We start from the raw sequence: 17,832 nt of genomic DNA on the forward strand, positions 1-17,832 counted from the left end.
CACTCAGGAGGCAGGGACTGTGTGAACTGCGTGTTAATAGAATTAGCCTTCTGGGGGTCGATCCAGCTTTTTACGGTAGAACGGCAAGGAACGTGCAATGGTTAAATCATTTTTTGATATGATCAATGGACCACCTAAGTGAGGAGACAGAGGGATGAAAAATGATCCTGCCCCTCCGCAAGCCTACGGAGGTGTGCTCCAGGAATGCCAGTGATCTTGGCTGCTTTCATCAATCTTTGTATGGATCTGCTCGTGTGTATTTATACATACACACATTTTTTCTGTTCTATAATCTTTAAATTATAAGAGCTGGAGGACTGATTTTTAATGCCTTTTTAAATGCAGAATGCATATGCATGTTAATGAAGATATTGTCTCGGGTGTGATTCATATCCCGTTCCTGATTGTTCTTTTTGAGTATAACATATTGGCCCCGATCCTGCAGTAAAATCCCCTTGTGTGGTCTCGTATGTATCCAAAAGTCCTGTTGATTTTGGTGGAGGTTCCCCAGCCTCTCCCTTGCTGCAGGACTGTAGCTTTTATGTTAAAGAAAAGACAGAGAGTATCATATCGCTTCTGTCAAAATATGCAAATAAACATTTTTTGCTTAAAATTCTAGTTTCTTCAAATAGTTTTTTTTTCTTTCTTGAATGTGAGTTCTTTCCAAAGTCAGATTTAGTTTTTAGCTTTTCTCTCTCTCTTTTTTTTTTCTTTTTTTTTTTTTCAATTACACAAGCCACCCCAACTAATTATTCATCCTGTTTATGGTAGGTGGTAGTCTGTGGCAAGGTATTTTCATTTTGTTGCTGGCCACACTGGGTGATGACTCCAAAGGGAATCCATTAAAAGGCTTGAGTCATTAGAAAACAAAACAACTTGCTGTGAGATTCTTTGATTTTGCTGCTTATTGCTCAAGAGTGAAAAAATTGTATATTGTATACCGCCATTAAAAAAAAAAAAAAGACAGAAAAGAAAACACTTCAGGCAGGTTTAGACATATAACTGCTTCAGCAAATGCTTGTGTAAATGGGCATGAGCAGCAGCCCTTCATAGCGCAACAGAAACTCATCCAAAATATGTGACAAATATCTGCAAAAGCGCTGAAGGCAGATGGATATTTGCTTTAAGAATGAGGTTTGCCTAAGCAGAAGATGACCCCTGAAGAAAGGTACTGATTTGTTCGTGTCTTTGAGTGTGCTTCTTTCTTTTTATTTTTTTACGGAGGTTTTAAACAAAAGTGAGTAGCCTCCATAGAACCAGAGATTCACACTGTAGTTCCTGAGATTTGGTCGTGGACAAAAGGGCCGTGGAGTAGAAATGATCGGTACACAACAGCCCCAAAAGGGGGTCCTACTTAAAAGATTTTGCAGTCAAGTACAGTCATCAGGTGAGCAGTTGACCAGGTACTGAACCTCCAAGTTCAGAACCTGAGCTTGCTTGGTTTTTACCAAAACATGTCTCAGTAACAAGTGAGAAGTTAGTTGTAGAGGTCTCTAAACCCATCCTGGCACACTTTTCCAGTAGCTTAATGAACTTCTTCATGCTCACTAGTTCCCCTTAAAGAGGATTGGTTTATAAACAGGCTTGTAGAACATCTACCCCATACTGTTTGCCAAATGAATGTCAGAAAAGGGCAATTTGCAATGAAAACGTAAGAGAAAGTTCGCAAGGACCTCATTGGCGTCAACATGTTCTACCAGCTTCTGGTGTTGCTGTTAAGAGCTCAGCAAAAGGGGATAAGGCGAAGTGGTTTTCCAGCCTAGGTTCTGAGCGGCTTGTTATTGATGTTACCAGAGAAAAGAAGATGAAAGATAGCCAGACGCCACGCTACCAGCTCAGTTTTGTTTTGTCAGACGGGCAATGAACCATCTGATGCTGTAGGTCAGGATGGTGAGAAAGAAGGGAGATGGAGAGAGCGATCTGGGAGTCATCAGCAGAAAAGGTGTCTGTAGTTGTTGGGCAAAAAAGTCTGGGTAAGAGATCCAGAGGGAGGAGGCCAAGGGCAGAGCTGTTTTAGTTAAAATAAGGGAGAGAGAAACAGCAGAAAACCTGCGATTGCAAGAGCGCAAATGTTTTTTAAACTGAAGGAGAAGCTTTGGAAGAAGGAGGGGGGTTTGTAGGAAATGACTGCAGAGCCAGTTGTGTGAACAATTCCTTCAAAAGAGGTTTTGGGAGTTGTACTTCTAGGAGAAAAGGACTGTTTGCCTTGAAGTCACAACTTCTTTGCTAAAAAATGTGGAGGTGAAGTCAGGCTTGCCTGAAGTCAAGTTGAATTAAATGCTGCAAAGGGTGTTGAGCAAATAAGCAAAGAAGGAAAGGAGGGCCTGGAAAGTGGAGGAGATGAAGGATAATACAAGTCCCAACCAAGAACAGAAAGAATCCTTTCCCTCTATTCCTAAGTTTGTTCTCCCCTTTGAGTGAAAAATGAGACAAGGTGGATAACAGCAGTGGATTTCAGTGGGTGGAAATCACTCCAGTGGATCAGGAAGCAAAATAGAGGGAGCTCGAGGCACCGAAATGGAGGAATCACCTAATCTTCCTCCCAGGTTCTGAAAGAACCAGCTCATGAGTTGGCAAGTTCAGTGACAATTGTGGTTTTAATTATTTTTATTTTAAATATCAGTGTTTGTGAAACCCCTTTTTAATAACAGAAAATAGTAGTGCCCGTGTTGAAGAAAGGGGAAACTATATGGTGAGGAACTGACTCAAAGGAAGATACCAACCAAGAGGCATAAAAGAGCTTATCTAACCAGAGAGGAGGTTGCTAGTGAACTCAAGGAAGTATTTCAGGACTGCTCTGATTTAATCATCGTATTAAAAGATTTGTCACAGTAAGAGATGTCTTTTGTTGACAGTAAGGTTGAAAGGCCATGTCAGTACGAATGAGGATCTGATCATTGCCTGCAAAGAACTGGATCCCCTTGAAGAGAAATCATGAAAGAGGTATTTAATTCACTAATTAAACAAAAATACATTTACAGCCCTGCATTCGAAGGGCACAAACAGAAACTTCAGCTACGAGTTTCGAGCTGATCAGTGGGTGCATTCCTGCGGTAGAGAAGGGATCGTTAGTGAGTGACAGGACTTGAGTTGCCAACGTGACCCAAGCGTGACAGTGGAATGAACTGTAAGAGGGAAGTTTAGCGGAGATCATGGAAGTGGCTGGGCCATCAAAAGAGAGCCTGTTGATCCTTCATCTGACACGTTGTATTTGGTTCCTGAGCACAGGTTGTGCCCAGGACCATGATTCAGAAAGCAGGTGCAGAGAAGAGTGTGGAGAAGGTAGCGCTATGGCCTAGTCTGTGTGTTACGATAGCAGAGGAGAACAACTTTGCGTGTTTAGTCTAGCATGTGAAGAGGAGGCATGGTTGCTGGCTACGACTACATCAGGCAAGTAAACATTTTGGAGGAGGAAAGCTATTTAAGCAGAACAACAACACTGGCGTGAAAGCAAATGGGAATTAATTGGCCATGAGCACAAGCTACAAGTGAGGAGAAGTTTCTGGGCCACCAGAGCAGGGAGGTCCTGGGGCAGGGTAATAGCAGGGACAAGAAGATTAACTGGCTTTAAGATGAAGCTCAATAAACGTGTGAATGGGATTAGATGACACGATGCCTGTGAGACTCATTTGCCCGGGAAGTGATGTATGCCGGGCTCTGCCGCAGTGATAAAATGGGGAATGGGCTGTTGAACCTCACATATACCTCTAAAGTCAATACACTTCCCTGGGAGTTAAGCTGCTCCTATTAGGCCAGACACTGTCCACAAAAATGGATGATGCCTTTTAATAGTGTTCATAGTTCATTTTCCTTAACAGAGAGGAATATCACGTTGCAGGTAATTTATCACTTTTTTTTTTTTTTTAATTCAGGGTTAAGTATTGAAGTCCTTTCACTTGGGAAATTGCTAAGGGCTTCACTCAAAGTTCAGTGTGTTTTGACATTTTTTTTGCATGAGGAGAAGGGGCAATATCTCTGCCACTGTATGAGCTGGTCGTGGTGCATATTTGTGGGACCTGTGTTTGCCAATATAGCTTGTTTGTGCGGAATAAAATATTCAGCAAGGCCTAAGAGATAAAAATTAAATTTCCCCTTTTAAAAGCAGTGTGGGTACTAGCTTACATTAGAGAGCTTAAATTACACTGATTCTCCTCCAGGGTTGGAATAAAATTCTCAAAATCGCCTCTAATCTGTGAAGAATCTAAACCATATGGAAATGCTCCTAATTCCTCTAGGTGCTTCTGACCCGCCAGTCTTAGAGAATTGAGTGTTTCCTAGTGCAGCAATCTCAGTTCAAAGTATGATTTTTTTCAGTACAAAAAAAAAATGAAGAAGGGAATATCTCTACTGTCAAAATAACACATGTCAATTGTGGTGGATTTAATTATGCAGTTAATGGTGTCATTCACTCATGTCCCTTCTCGCCTGCTCTTTGTTTGCATCTGAATATGTGTCACGGGTTCGGAAGGTGGTTAGGACTTTTCCAACACCTTTTCCGATTTATTTATGGGATACATGAGAACAGCTTGTGAGCGACTCTTCCTCCTTGAAAAAAAAATCACCCAACGATGATTTTTGACCGAACTTTTATAAATACCAATGCAGCAACTTCTGCAGCAACTTCTATTTTTTATTTATTTTATTGAACTCATCACCTGGAGCAATCATTCAGTCCTGGGACTCATATCTTCCTTTGGAAAAGCGATCTCCTTTCAGTGCACAGCTTTTCCTTGCATTTATGTTAAGCCATCAGCAGGACTTTCAGCCCTAAGGATGGGAGTGAGATCAAATAAATGACTTGCAAAGAGAGGAAGCAGTTTCACACCTCTGAGTCCTGGTTGCTCCAGATGGATTTGAACGTAGGAACCGTCCCAGAAGCATGATGAAAATGGGATTTAACTAACTCCACCTTTATGAATAACTATATTTTAAGCATGTTATTGATACATATGTTCTAACATATAAGGTTCTGTAAGAAATACAGTTCCAGTTAGCATAAAAAAAATCCAGAGAGAATTCAGGCTGTGTGCAGCCAGGTACATGGTGTTTACAATAATTCTGTTTTTTTGGAAAGGGAGTGGCAGCCTTCAGTTATGATTTATGTTGACTCTTCTATTACCACATCTATTCCAAGGGTTTTCTCACACCCCTTCATTCTGCAGGAACTCTTTCGATTTAAAAACAACTTCAATTGATTTTTATCTTTCGGTATAGACCAAGTTTGTGATACTTTGCCAGGCAGCCTGCGGAGAGGTGTAGTTCTTGTCTTGGGGTGCTGAGCGTGTTGCTGGTGGTCGACGTTCATTTGTGCTTGATCGCCTCGAGAAATTTGGTCTTTAAGTTGTGTATTTAGGGAGTTTCAATGTGCAATGGCTGTTTTTGGAGGTATGCAAAAAGCACCTTTGAGAAAGAAGGTAACAATTTACCTATGATGATGTCTAAATATACAGTTCAAATCCTAGCCCGGAGCGAGACACGGGGAGGATGGAGACTTTGCTCTCGTGAGCCCAACTTGCTTGCAGTGCTCCGTGCCTCAATTTTCTCCTCCGCAGAAGAGCTCATAAATCTTGTTGTCATTTACATGGTGTTTTGATATCAGATTTCTCTCCAAGTGTGAAGAAACATTAATTATTAGTCGCGGGACTGCTGTTTCCCTTTGATTCCTCCCCACCTCCATGTTGCCATGCATGCAGCCCCCTTTCTCGGCAAGGAGGACAGGCCCAACCACCCGCGCGGAGATTACTCCATCACCTTTAATGGTGAAGAGCGAAGCCAGTCATTGCTCTGCTCCGGAGTCGAAAGTCTCTGAACTTCATTAGCCCAAGGGAGTGGTAGGCCCAAGCGTGCTCCAAAATGCCGATCTCCTGCTTTGATAACTGAGCTCTAAAATCAAGATAAACAAGCTGCCCTATATACTGCACACGTTCTAATTGCATGCTTCAAGCTAACCAGCAAATCGATTAGTATGTGTGAGCCCACTAATGAATATTTGCAGTTTTGGGGGATGCTCCGCATAGTTTCTGCAGTTATTAGCAAGGTGGCTTCGAAGGCCCTGTCCTCGATCGGCACCAGGCTTTATCTCAGACAGGGAAACTGTATCATTTAATTTTAGATGTTAGCTGGGCATGGTCACTTTATTCAAATTGGGTTAGCTAATACTTCTTTTAAACTGTTTACACTGTGTGCAAAGTTGTGTTTAAAATCCTATTAGCCAAGACATCTCCTAGTCTAGACTAGGCGAGAGTTGACTCCCCGCAGAACTCGTAGCAGGACTTTGTTTACTTGGAGGGGAGGCGGGGAGAAGAGGGGGATGGAGAAAGAAGGGATAATGATGATGTTTGAAACTACCCAAATCACTTTTGCTGTGCCAAATATTTTGCTGTTCTGTCCTTCTCCTCACTTTTGTCATTGCCAAGTTTTTCTTTTTTTTTTGAATTGAGAAATAAGCTCTCAAGTCATGAGGGTGATTCTGAAAATCATGGCAGTATTCATGAATTTAGCAGTGGGAACCGGGAGCTTCTTTGAAAGTGCAAGGAAGAAAGCTCAAAAGACTGGTTCATAAGCATCAGTGGTGAGGTGGCCAGTCGTTCTGTCCCAATGAGATGCCCATGAAGATTTTCATTGAACCAAAAACAACGTAGACGTTCAAGAACCAAGGAGCATGTTTCCTGGACAGGAGGGAGCGGTGACTTTCCAGATATTCCCCAACTAGCAGAGGAAGGAGGTCTGGATTTGGCAAGCAGGTTATTCCCAGGATGACCTGATAACTAGACTTCCTTCCTTCTGTAGGTCACAAGCAGCTCAAGTTAGGAGCCCTATGTTTTGACTCATGGTCTCGCTCCTTCCACTGACCCACAAAGAGCCTGAGCTCCTGGCTTACACACCTAAAGCAATCGCTGGAACACCAAGCAGCACGAATGTCTTCAGTGTTGTTAAGAAAATAACCTAACAACTTCTAGATTATGCTCTGAGTTTCTAAACTTTCCTGGGTTTGGTTTTCTTCCTGCGCTCACTCGTCTGTAGGTCTCAAGATAAGAGTTGGTGATGAAGATGGTAGGTTAGTCCATTGTACCAAAAATGTTGCTCAGTTTTCTTTTAAGTCTTTTTTTCCTGTAACTCACTTGTCATCATTCTGATTTCATAATGCAAATACCATGTTTTGGGAGAAAAACACTGCATTGTTTCTGTCAAGCATTAGATTCTATATAACTGCAAGTCTTTCATAAAATGGGTGTTTGGACTATTGCTTTGAAATACAGTGTGTCTGACTGTGGTGATACTGTCTTTTGAATGTCATGAGAGCTGCAGTAAACATTTAGGGCAGACTTGTTAATGGCAATCCATTTTGACAACAAAAATCGCTTGATTCCCTTTTAAACAAATATATTTAATTTAGTATAATAACTAATTTACAGAGCAGTAGCAGAATGTTGTTTTTTAAATAGGTGGCATGGTCCCCGTTTGTGCTGGGGCAAACACTAAATGGTGCTCTATCGTGATTTCTCAGAATTATCATGAAAATTTAGTGTGGAAAAAGACTCCATGTTATTCAGGGTTTCTGCAAAGCTTCAGCTTTTCCCCTCTTTTGGATGTCCTTGAAGTTCAGTGCAGAATTCCTGTTGAGAGCTGGACTTTCCTCTCTGGCTCCCAGTAGCTGCAATTCAGTTTTCAGCAAGGTTTTCCTATGGATGCCTCCATTTCTGCTTTCTTAAGATGTCCTGCTCTCTGGAATGTCTAACCTTTCCTTAAATCTCCTTCTTCCTAGAGGCCCTGTCCCAGATCGATTGTACTCCCACAGTGATCATGCACAACATAAATAAGTTATTTAAACGATTTACCAAAATGTGGTCAAACAAATAGTCCTGTCCTCTGTTTGGTTTTGAGGACTTTTGTTTTGTTTTGTTTCTTAAAAAGCCATTTTCCTTCTCTTTATGGTTCCTTCTCTTTATTCTCTTTGTTAGAGACTTACAGTAAGGGCTTTGTCTGTCTGCTCCATTAAATTGCACGCACATCAATAGCACAGTATATCAACATTAGTTAATAATATCAGGTCCTCTATGTATCCCCCTTCCTGGGCAAGATTATTCCATACTGTGTATTTACTAGAGCTACATCCTGTCTACTTCAGCTACTCGAGTAAGTAGCAATATTTTAACTGCTGAGTGTATAGTGTGCGTCATTTATTTGTCCTGACTAGATCCACTGCTGATTTCATAAACATTTGAGGAAAGAAATACCAAACTAGCAAATATTTGGAGAACCCCCTAATGCAGAATCTGAAGAGGACAAGATCGTCTCTCAGTTTGAAGATTAAAATCAGTGCTGTTCACAGCTGATTAACTTTCCTTTCTAATATTTCCCACAAATTGAGCTAATGTAATAAAACTTAACGAAACAAGGTTTAGTAAAGCCACGGAGAATATTTATATGACAGCGAGCTGTAGAGTAGTTCAGGCTGTCCTGGCATTCACTTTGTGGTGGCTCTTTGCTTCACCCTTGTGCTCTCAGTGGATGGATGTAGCAAGAAAACCAGTCTTTGTGCTGGCTTGAAACATTTCAGCCTCTTTGCTGACCTAAAAGCAGTGTGAATTAGCCATAAATGCATTTATGTGAATTAGACATAAGGGCATTATACTTTAGATCTGCTCAATAACTGATGGTTTCTTTCTTGCCCATTAACTCTCGCGTTTCTCGTTTTTGGTCCCCTAGAGTCATCAGCAAAGTGGTGCCAGCCCCGGAGGCCAAACCCGCTACACCCGCAGGTCGGCCCAAAACGCCTCCGCCGGTGCCGTCCCCCGTCCCAGCTCCTGTCCACGTCACCCCTCCTCCGGCTCCGGCTCCTCCACCGCCTCAAGCCACCGTCTCGCCGGTCCTCATTCCCCCGCCGTCCCCAGCTGTCTCCGCAGCAGGAGGCTCCAAAGCCCCCGTGAGGAGCGTGGTGACAGAGACCGTCAGCACTTACGTGGTAGGTACCGTGGGCTTCCCTTAGCACCAGTGACATTAATCTCTCCAGCTGTCGCGCTTTGTGGCAACTCAAGCTGATGGTACCTGCACTTGGTTGCCCTCCGTTAGGCTGCTCTTGATCCAGCCATTGCTTCTGTGCACCCATTTGGAGAGTTAATAACTTATTTTATGGAGTTTTACTTGGGCTGAAATCTGTCGCATCTTGCCAGTCCAAAGGTTAAGTTTCTTCTGGCAACTCCAGTAATAGCCCATTTAGGATTTTCTACTAAAGGCAGAGCAAGGGCTTCTACTAAGGAGCAAGGGCATACTATTTTTTTTTAAGAGATGGAGAATTTTTATAGATGCTTTTTTTTTCCTAAGTGCTGAATTGAAACCTCAAATGTCAAACTTGCCATAGATTTTGCTGTCAGCCAGGTGAAGTATAAAGCCCTCACACAGCATCAAGACTTCGGCTTAGCCCTCATTTGAAATGTGTGCAGTGCACTATTTTCCTTCTGGTTTTCTCAAAATAGAGAAATTCCAGATATCTGTGCATCCCCCCAAAAAAAAATCTGTGTATAATTCATTAGTTCTTTCACCGTTTGCTCTGACCTTAGTTTCTCTCTCCAGTTACATTAAGTCTTCTTCATTCCTTTAGAAGAGAGTCAACTGCACTCGCAGTCACAGCTCTCCCCAGTATGAGGATTGTTGTGCTACTCAAAATTCCTGCTTTAGAGGCAATGTAAAATGGGAGTCCTGACCATTCTGATCATTAAAGAGCAGCAGATAACATTAACAATAGTAGCAGTGTTGTTATCCTCCCTGCCCTGGCTAAATTCCAGCTTGGGTGGTGACACCCTGCTTATCTCTAGTAGGTGCCAGTTAAAAACTCTCACCACTTAAAACACCTGAAACTTGTTTTTTATTACAGAGTTTCCTGTACTTTAATTGCAACCTACAATGATTTGTTTTTTATTCCTGTTTTTATAACGATTCCTAGTGTAAATCTACCCTGCCGTTTCTAGTGGAAAAGGTGCTCTTCACTGCTTGACTTAAACTGTTGTATTATGTTACTGGTCTCTATTTAAACAGCTGCTACATTTCACTCCAGAGTTAGTTACAGTACTAGGCTACCTCTCCTGGGCCGCTCATATCTTGAGGGTGAAGGATGCTCACCCTCACTTTCTTTATCACTGATATAAATATAGTGTCACTCTTTTGTCTTACAGCAGTATCGGAAAGCTTTGAAATTCACTCTAGGAATGAAAAAAATACCAGAATATTGTGCTATGTCCATGTCCTTTTTTTTCAGTGTTCACTAAATGTAAATAATGTGAAGATGGCATTTGTTTGAAGAAAGAAAACCTCATTTTTTTTTAAGCCCAGTACTTCAGGTAGTGACATTGTTAGTATCCTCAGTACCTTATGGATGGTTTAAGAAAGCACTAGCTATATAGGGTCCAGGTTATTTGTTGTTGGTTTTAGAGTGTTAAGAGCATTACTGCATTGGGGCCCAAGGATGCAACCAGGGAGAGACACGAGTTTATAAGTCAAAAGCTGAGAGCATGGGAAAAGGGAATAATTAGTAATTATTAGCCCCTTGTATGAGGGAGTCCAAGGCAGGATGAAATGCTTTCCCAAGGTCAGATGGGAAAGCTCTTCCAGAGGTCAGGCTGGAGCCCGCGTAGCCGAAGGACGCGGCTCCCTTCCTTAGGGAAGGACAGAAGGACAATGTGTTCATCCAGGAAGGATGATGTTATACTTAAGGATACGACGTGGAATCTCCCTGCAGGATAGCATCTGAGTAAGCGTGTTCTGATCGTTAACACGGAGTGATTAATATTAAAATAGCATTCGGGGATCGCAGGCTGCCTGTCCCTCCTTCCAGGACGTTCCGTGATTTAGGAGCGCGGAGTTTCGCAATGTTTTGCACGGCCTCGTGGAGCAGCGCAGGTTTGTGTTCAGCAAACACGGAGAGTGGTTGTGGACCACCCTCGTCTTCTCCAGCCCCTGATCTGCTGGGAGAGGCCTTCTGCAGGAGAACATCCCTCCTGAAAAGTCAACTTGGGAAAAGTTAGGATATCCATCTTCTAACAGAGAAGGCAGCGTTGCCAATAGGGGCCAACTTTGCGTTGCCAACTTTGCAGATGCGAGATGAGGTGCGGAAATAAGAGTGATCATTGCAATCAATGAGCTTTAAAATCGAGCTCATGGTATGGCATTGCCTACTCCAGTTCAGTGTGGCAAGGGGATTCTTCCCTGCTTAATATTTTCCTGGGCTTCCTATTGCCTAGTTTTAAGCCGCATAAATAAATAAATAAATAAATAAATAAATAAATAAATAAATAAGGCCTTGAGAGGAGCCTGTCAAGACTGATGTGTTGGTTGCAGCTCTGGTATATTCGTATTGATTTCTCTGGACATGATGTAAGACGTATGGACCACCATGCAACAGCTTCCTTTTTTGTGTGTCAGTTTGGGAGTTTTCATCTACTACGTTTTATTATCATTTTTCTAAGCTGCACAGACAGCACAAAGTTACTGTCTCAGCTACGTGAGCTGGGTAAATACATTAATGGACAAAAGCTGGGGACAAAACCATGGAGATGCAGTATTAATGTGCAAAGCTTCATGTATGACTGATGAAATCAGGGTCATACCCCCGACATTTTGTACTTTGTATCATTAATTGCACTTTGGATGGATTTTGTGACATTTTTTATGTATATTTTAGCAAAGAACTGTTACAGGAAACACTTGAAATTTCCAAATATAAATATGGCTCTAGCAGGATATAAAAATTTAAAGAAAATAAAATCATAAAGCCCTAAATATGATAAAACCCAGTAAGCAGCTGCTTAATACTGTAAATGATCTGCCTCTCTTGTTTGGTTTACCCTTTAGTAAATTGTACCGTGACATAAATGTCATAAGGGGAATGGAAAGTTACTCAGTAACAACTCTTTTTTTTTATTTCCTGATCTTATCAGCCAGCGGAGTTGAAGAGTTTGGCTAATAAGTAATAAAGCAATACATACACATTGCACTGTATATTTTACATGCATGTAAGCCTGTTCTCGCGTCCCGCCCTTGCTGCTTCTCCCCATTAACAGGGCAGAATTCGCAGCGTCCGTCTTCCCATCATGATAGCATCAACAGAGATGGCATCGTGCTCTTAAGCCCTGGCCGCTTTCCATGGATGCATATCCCTAAATTCTGCTGCCTGCGCGGCTTTCCAAACCAGCTAACTTCTGCTTTCCCTTTGCCCCAGATCCGGGACGAGTGGGGGAACCAGATCTGGATCTGTCCTGGCTGTAACAAGCCAGATGATGGCAGTCCAATGATAGGTTGTGACGACTGCGACGACTGGTATCACTGGTAAGTGGCCCGACCCGCTGTTCCCTTGCAGGTCGTGGCTGTATTATTTAAAAAAAACTCATTTTATTATTATTTTTTAATCGTGAAGCTGGGGCAGCTGTGCTGTGTCGAGTTAATCTACAAGATATTTTTCTCTCTCTGTATCTCTGAAACTAAAAAAAAAGAAAAGATAGATTTTAAGCTGTAGAATATTATACTTAATTAATAGGAATGGGTGAGAAGAGTTGTTTTTGAAACTACTAGGAGACATTGCTGATTCTGGAAATACTGTGGGAACTACAGGATTACGAGGCTAGTGTATGCAGCTAGACACTTCCAGTTACAAAGCACTATACGAAAAGTAATAAAAAAGTCTGCTCTTAGAAGGAAGGGGGCAGAATTAATGACTTTCTAGGCATTTTCTTAAACAACTACGTAAAAACATAAAGAGATGCAGATGTATTAAGGAAGCATTCGGTGTTCTTTTAAGTCTAGACTATTATACCCTAAAGCAGGGAGGTATCTTTTATTAAAACAATATTTTTATCCAAGTGTCCCTTTAGTGTACCATGGGTTTTTTTAAGGAAAAAAGGGTGTTTTTTTTTGTTTCTGTGCTACTGTTACACTCATTATTTTGGAGAGAAGAGCAGGAGGCCAAGTCTTGCCTTTCGCTGCAAAGTTTTATTTATTTGAGTAAGAAATAAAAGCGACAGGACCCCTGTGGGACAGCCCCACACTGATCTTTGTGTCCCCCAGGCCCTGTGTGGGGATTACGACGGCCCCCCCGGAGGAGATGCAGTGGTTCTGCTCCAAGTGCGCCAACAAAAAGAAGGATAAAAAACACAAGAAGAGGAAGCACCGAGCGCACTGAGGACGTCTCGGCTCGCAGAGTCGCCCTGTGCATCTGCCCCGACGCCGTCGCAGAGGGACCCGTTGTCACCCGTCATCAAGCAGAGACCCCTGGGGCCGACGGGAACAGGCGTCCGCTGCCGACTGTTGCGTTTTCCCGACCGGAGGGGCCAATGGGTCGGGTTTTGGTACCTTCCGATGCCGCCTGTCCCCGGCCGATGGACATTTGAAGCGCGTGACACCAAGAGCTCCCTAGTTAACGGTACCGCTCCCTCTCCCGTGGCTCGGCAGCAGCGAACATGAATGTTGTAAATACAGATATCTGTTCTATTCTTTTTTTTTTCTGATTTGTTCCTAAGCCCTCTTGAACCTTTGCAAGGTGCTAAGAGGAGAGGAAAATGTAAATGGCAGTAAGTCATAAACCGAGGAGACCTTCTGCAGTGGTTTCTCTGTCTGGATGCAGCCTCTGCTGCTGAGCCAGATTCATAGTGCAGGGGGTTAAAAAAAAAAAAGTGGCTGGTAAATATTTTTGTGACAAGAATATATGAAGCTTTTTTCCTTGATTTTTAGTACTAACATAAAATAAACATGTTCAAGCTTTTGTGATATATCTTCTATTTTTTAAACAAAAGAAGGTTTCTATTGTGTCAGTTTTGTTTTTTTCTTCCATGTGAATTTATTTCAGTGAACCTGTAATATATTTTATACTTTGATTTTGTTTTGGTTTTGTTTTCAGTCCGTGTCGATGTATCTCGTCACTGCTTGTACATTTCATTGGTGTGTAAAAACACTTCACATACATTAAAAAAAAGATTTTCACACGTGTAAATACCTGATATTTATAAAGGACCTTTTTTTTTAATTATTTTTTTAGGCCCAGAGGATTTTTTTTGCGGGTTTCTCAGAGAATACAAGCCCAGCAGCTCTTAGGAGCCCGTGGGGCAGATGTTTGTCATGCGGCTCAGCTCAGTCTGCTGTGGTGCGCACAGAAGAAGTCAACCAGCACCATAACCAGACTCTGAGTCGCATCCTTAAACACTTGCTAACTTCTTAAAAAGTGAGTTTTCCAGATTGGGCTCGTTTTTTGGGTTTTTTTTGGCCAAAGGAGAAGCAGAAGGCCAGTAAGGCCAGGAGACCCAGTGCTGCTTTTTGTGCATCGACTTGTGAAGACCGACTGAGTGAATCGCAAGGTTTTGTCCCCTGTTTTAAATGAGAGAGGAAAATTGCAGGCCGCCACACACACAAAAAAAAGCCTGTGACAGTATTAGCTAGTGTAAATGCAGTGGGTCCTAGAAGTAAGCAAGACGTAAGAATAAGTTTGAAATGCTTCACTTTGTTTCTGAAGCTGTTTCTTTAGGCTTCATCGTCTCGTTTGGGGATATTTCTGCTTCTAACAGCACAGCAACGGATGTCTGAGGTTTGGAACAGCCACACAGAGATTAGAAGTTATTTTTAAATGCATCTAAATGGATATTGGTGAGAATGATTCAATCGAGCTCTTTTAAAATACCAGCCTACTAGTTAGGGAAATGAGGCTTTGCTGATAGCACTGCTATATTACAAATCAGTGGCCATATGGATGAAATTGGTTTATTAAAAATGAGTTCTTACCTTTCTGTGTTTGGTTTATATTCTGTCCCCATTAATTACCCCTCCAGCACATCGGTCAGGACAGTTTTGGGGTTTAAGTTTTTGGTTTGGATTGTTTGAATGTTTCAAAGCTGCGTCTCGTTTTTCTCTGTCTGTAACGTGCACATGTGCAAAATATACAGCCTTCAATCCTTGCAATAAAAAAGAACTGGCTTTTGGTAAATTGTTTATCCATTTCCTCCTCCGCTTAGTTAATCAGAACTTCTCACATTTAATCGTGTGAATTATTCAAGATGCGACGCTGGGGCACAACTTGTGCCATTTCAGGTACGTTTCAGGTGTTTCTGCAAGCACTTGCCCACCGTGGCAGCCGCACGGGTTTCCTCACCCCCGTTTTCTGATTTTATAAATGACCTTGGTGGTAATAAAACCAGAGAATCATTTTCAGGAGGCTCGTGTGGCTCCCGGGATTAGTAACTGGAGAAGGAGCCTTTCACCTCCGGGTCACGAGCTCGAGGCCGGCCTCGCTCAGCAGCCGTGAAGAGCCCGACTCCGCTTTCACCGAGCCCGCGGGACAGCAGGAATCGATGGCAAAAAAAGAATAATCGGCTTCCAAAATACTTACTGCCACCGCGGGGCCGCTGTGAAATGCCCCTCGCGTGGGCAGCTTCATTGCTTGGCCATTTTGGGGTCTGCAAAGTGGATGTTTTTTGGCACCACCAGCAGCCAAGTTTTATTCCAAAGGAGGGAAACTGGAGACTTTTAAAGGTTTCCTTCTTCGTCTGTTTTATGAAGAAGTATCATAAAACTGGGAGCAACTTTATCAAAGGGGAAAGCTTGTTGCGTCTATTTGCACCATGAGTGTAAAGTTCGTTAATAGAAAGAGTTAAAAACTCTGGATTTCAGGAGTGGATGTTTCGGGGGGAAGCAGACCGCTCGCCGGATGCCCACAGCCCCTGTATCAAGTCAGGTGCTGTTTCCCCCCCAGCCCTTTGCAGTTTCCCGGTGCAGCACGGACGCCAGCCGTGCAGGGAATATTAATAGCAAATATTAAAGAAAATGGTGTCAAAGTTATTCCGTGAGAAAAGCTTGTTGGATCCTGCCTGTTCTGCAGGGCCAGATTTTTATCTGGAGGCAGTTGGGGCTGTGTCGGTTTGCACCAGCGCAGGAGCTGCCCTCCGCGCTCCTCGGCCAGCTGTGGGCATAGGGAGCAGCAATATCTTTTATGGAACGGGACCTTTTTTTTATCCTATTTTTTCTTTTTTTTTCATCCTGCAGCCTATGTCTGCAGATTAGCAGGGGAAAATGAAATACTGGGTCCTTGCTGCAAATTAACCAACATCCCAAACCTCTGCGCCCAGCAAAATCTGATCTTTGCATCAAGAGCTTAAGCAAAAAGCCCAGAAATTGGAGGTTCTGTCTTGACTACTGATTTTGAGGCAAGGGAATGGATAGAAATGCAGCAGTGGTAATAGCGACAATGCGTTTTTGCCAAGATAATCTTCCTTCATGCTCAAAGCCATGCTCAAAAGCCGAATTTCTCCCCAATTTCTCCTGCTGACAAGGTGTTTCTCCTCCAAAGGTGTCCGTGGCCAAGTACAGTGAGGATCTTTATGCTCCTCAGCTGATTTGTGATTCCAAATGTCCTGGAAGAGAAAGGCTCGGAGGGTATCAGAGCCTCCCGACTTTGTCTGGGCTTTCCAAGAGATAAAATATAGTGTATTACTTCACTGTATCACCTAAACCGTCTTTGTTCTCCTTTCAATAGGACGATTAAACAAAGACCTACTAACCAAATTAAAGTATAAAATGAACGCTGAGATATGGAAACCTTGCCAGAAAGAATGTTAATGAATGAAGTGCACTAAAGGCACGCTGGCTAAGTTTTCAATACAAATAGTTTTATGGCCAATCTCTTTGAGATCATAGCAGTTTCCTTTAGAAGTTTAAGGCTCCGAGTAGATGAGTTTCCTTCGCTGCCGCATGAATTAGATAATGCGCTGAATAAACCTTCTCTTCGCCGTCTTGTCAGTCATCCCATTGAGGGAAGTCGCTCTTTATTCTGGGGAATCTGGGATCAGTCGTAACCTAAAAAGCATAAAGCTGCTATTAAGCCGCAGGTGGAGGATGCTGTAACGGGAGATTTAAGACGGGTCCATGGCTCAGACCTGGACGGCGCAAGCAGAAGAGACTGGACGTGAAACGTTTTGGTTGCCAGTGATGGCGTTTTGGATGGGGTTTGGGTGTCCACTGTGTGACACCCGGGGATGGTATGAGCCGTTGGACTTGCAGAGGGCTTTTCCTGGGGACTTCAAGCCCTTTGGTCCTCTTGGGACCTTGGTGCGCTCCTTTCCTACCTCCAGAGATACCTTCAACATGGGATTTTTGCTGCAGAAAACCCAGCAGCTGGGTGATGGTCACATGCCTTGCTCAAACTAGAAGTTGATTTTGCATTCAGTAGCACAGAAAAAAAATGCTCTTGAGCTTGCAACTGGCTGATATTTGTGGGAATATTGTTGCACCACATTTTTGACCAAGACCCATTTTATGAAAACCTCAATGTCAACTAAACCTAAGAGAGATAGAAGCTTTTCTTTTTTCTTTTTTCTTTTTCTTTTTCTTTTTCTTTCTTCTTTTTATTTATTTCCTAAAGCTCTTTTTTCTTTCTTTCCCAAAACGAAAGCTGTTTCTAAAGAATAAATACATCAATACCCTATTCTCAGCATGAGCATTTCCATAAAGACCAGGAACTGGATCAAAAGAACAGGCAGAAACTCATGTGTTTATGGCCTGTACTGGAATATGATGGAGATTGAATCTTAAAAAAAAATGCATACAAAGCTAAATTGGGGGAAAGGGGAGTTTAAGGTTGAGGTTTAATAATCTGTCATGAGAAGGAATTTTATAAATTAAAAAATATTGCCTGTTGATTCCTTCCTAAGCCAGCAGGGCTTCGACAACTTGCTGTATCGTGGGGATGTTGAAGCCTGTCATTTGCTTACTGGATCCATCATGAAAAGTGTGATGTGGTGTCACCAGCTGCCGTGCCATCAACTCTTAGTGCCACCACTTCCCTAAAGGTTGTATCTGCAG

At 42.6% G+C, this 17,832-nt stretch overlaps 1 protein-coding gene across 1 annotated transcript in view; it reads left to right on the forward strand.

The window, feature by feature from the left end:
• The window catches only part of TAF3 (TATA-box binding protein associated factor 3), a 98,643-nt gene extending 85,446 nt beyond the window's left edge, over positions 1-13,197 (forward strand). The window contains exons 5-7 of the mRNA XM_088523976.1: positions 8,710-8,965; positions 12,215-12,321; positions 13,057-13,197. Coding sequence (XP_088380102.1) covers positions 8,710-8,965; positions 12,215-12,321; positions 13,057-13,171 — 478 coding nt within the window. The 3' untranslated portion in view covers positions 13,172-13,197. The remainder of the gene's footprint in view (positions 1-8,709; positions 8,966-12,214; positions 12,322-13,056) is intronic.
• Positions 13,198-17,832: the final 4,635 nt, after the last annotated feature.

Source organism: Tinamus guttatus, unplaced genomic scaffold (assembly GCF_059628265.1).
Source record: "Tinamus guttatus ecotype Peru unplaced genomic scaffold, ASM5962826v1 Tinamus_guttatus_pri_ptg000201l, whole genome shotgun sequence".
Taxonomy (NCBI): domain Eukaryota; kingdom Metazoa; phylum Chordata; class Aves; order Tinamiformes; family Tinamidae; genus Tinamus; species Tinamus guttatus.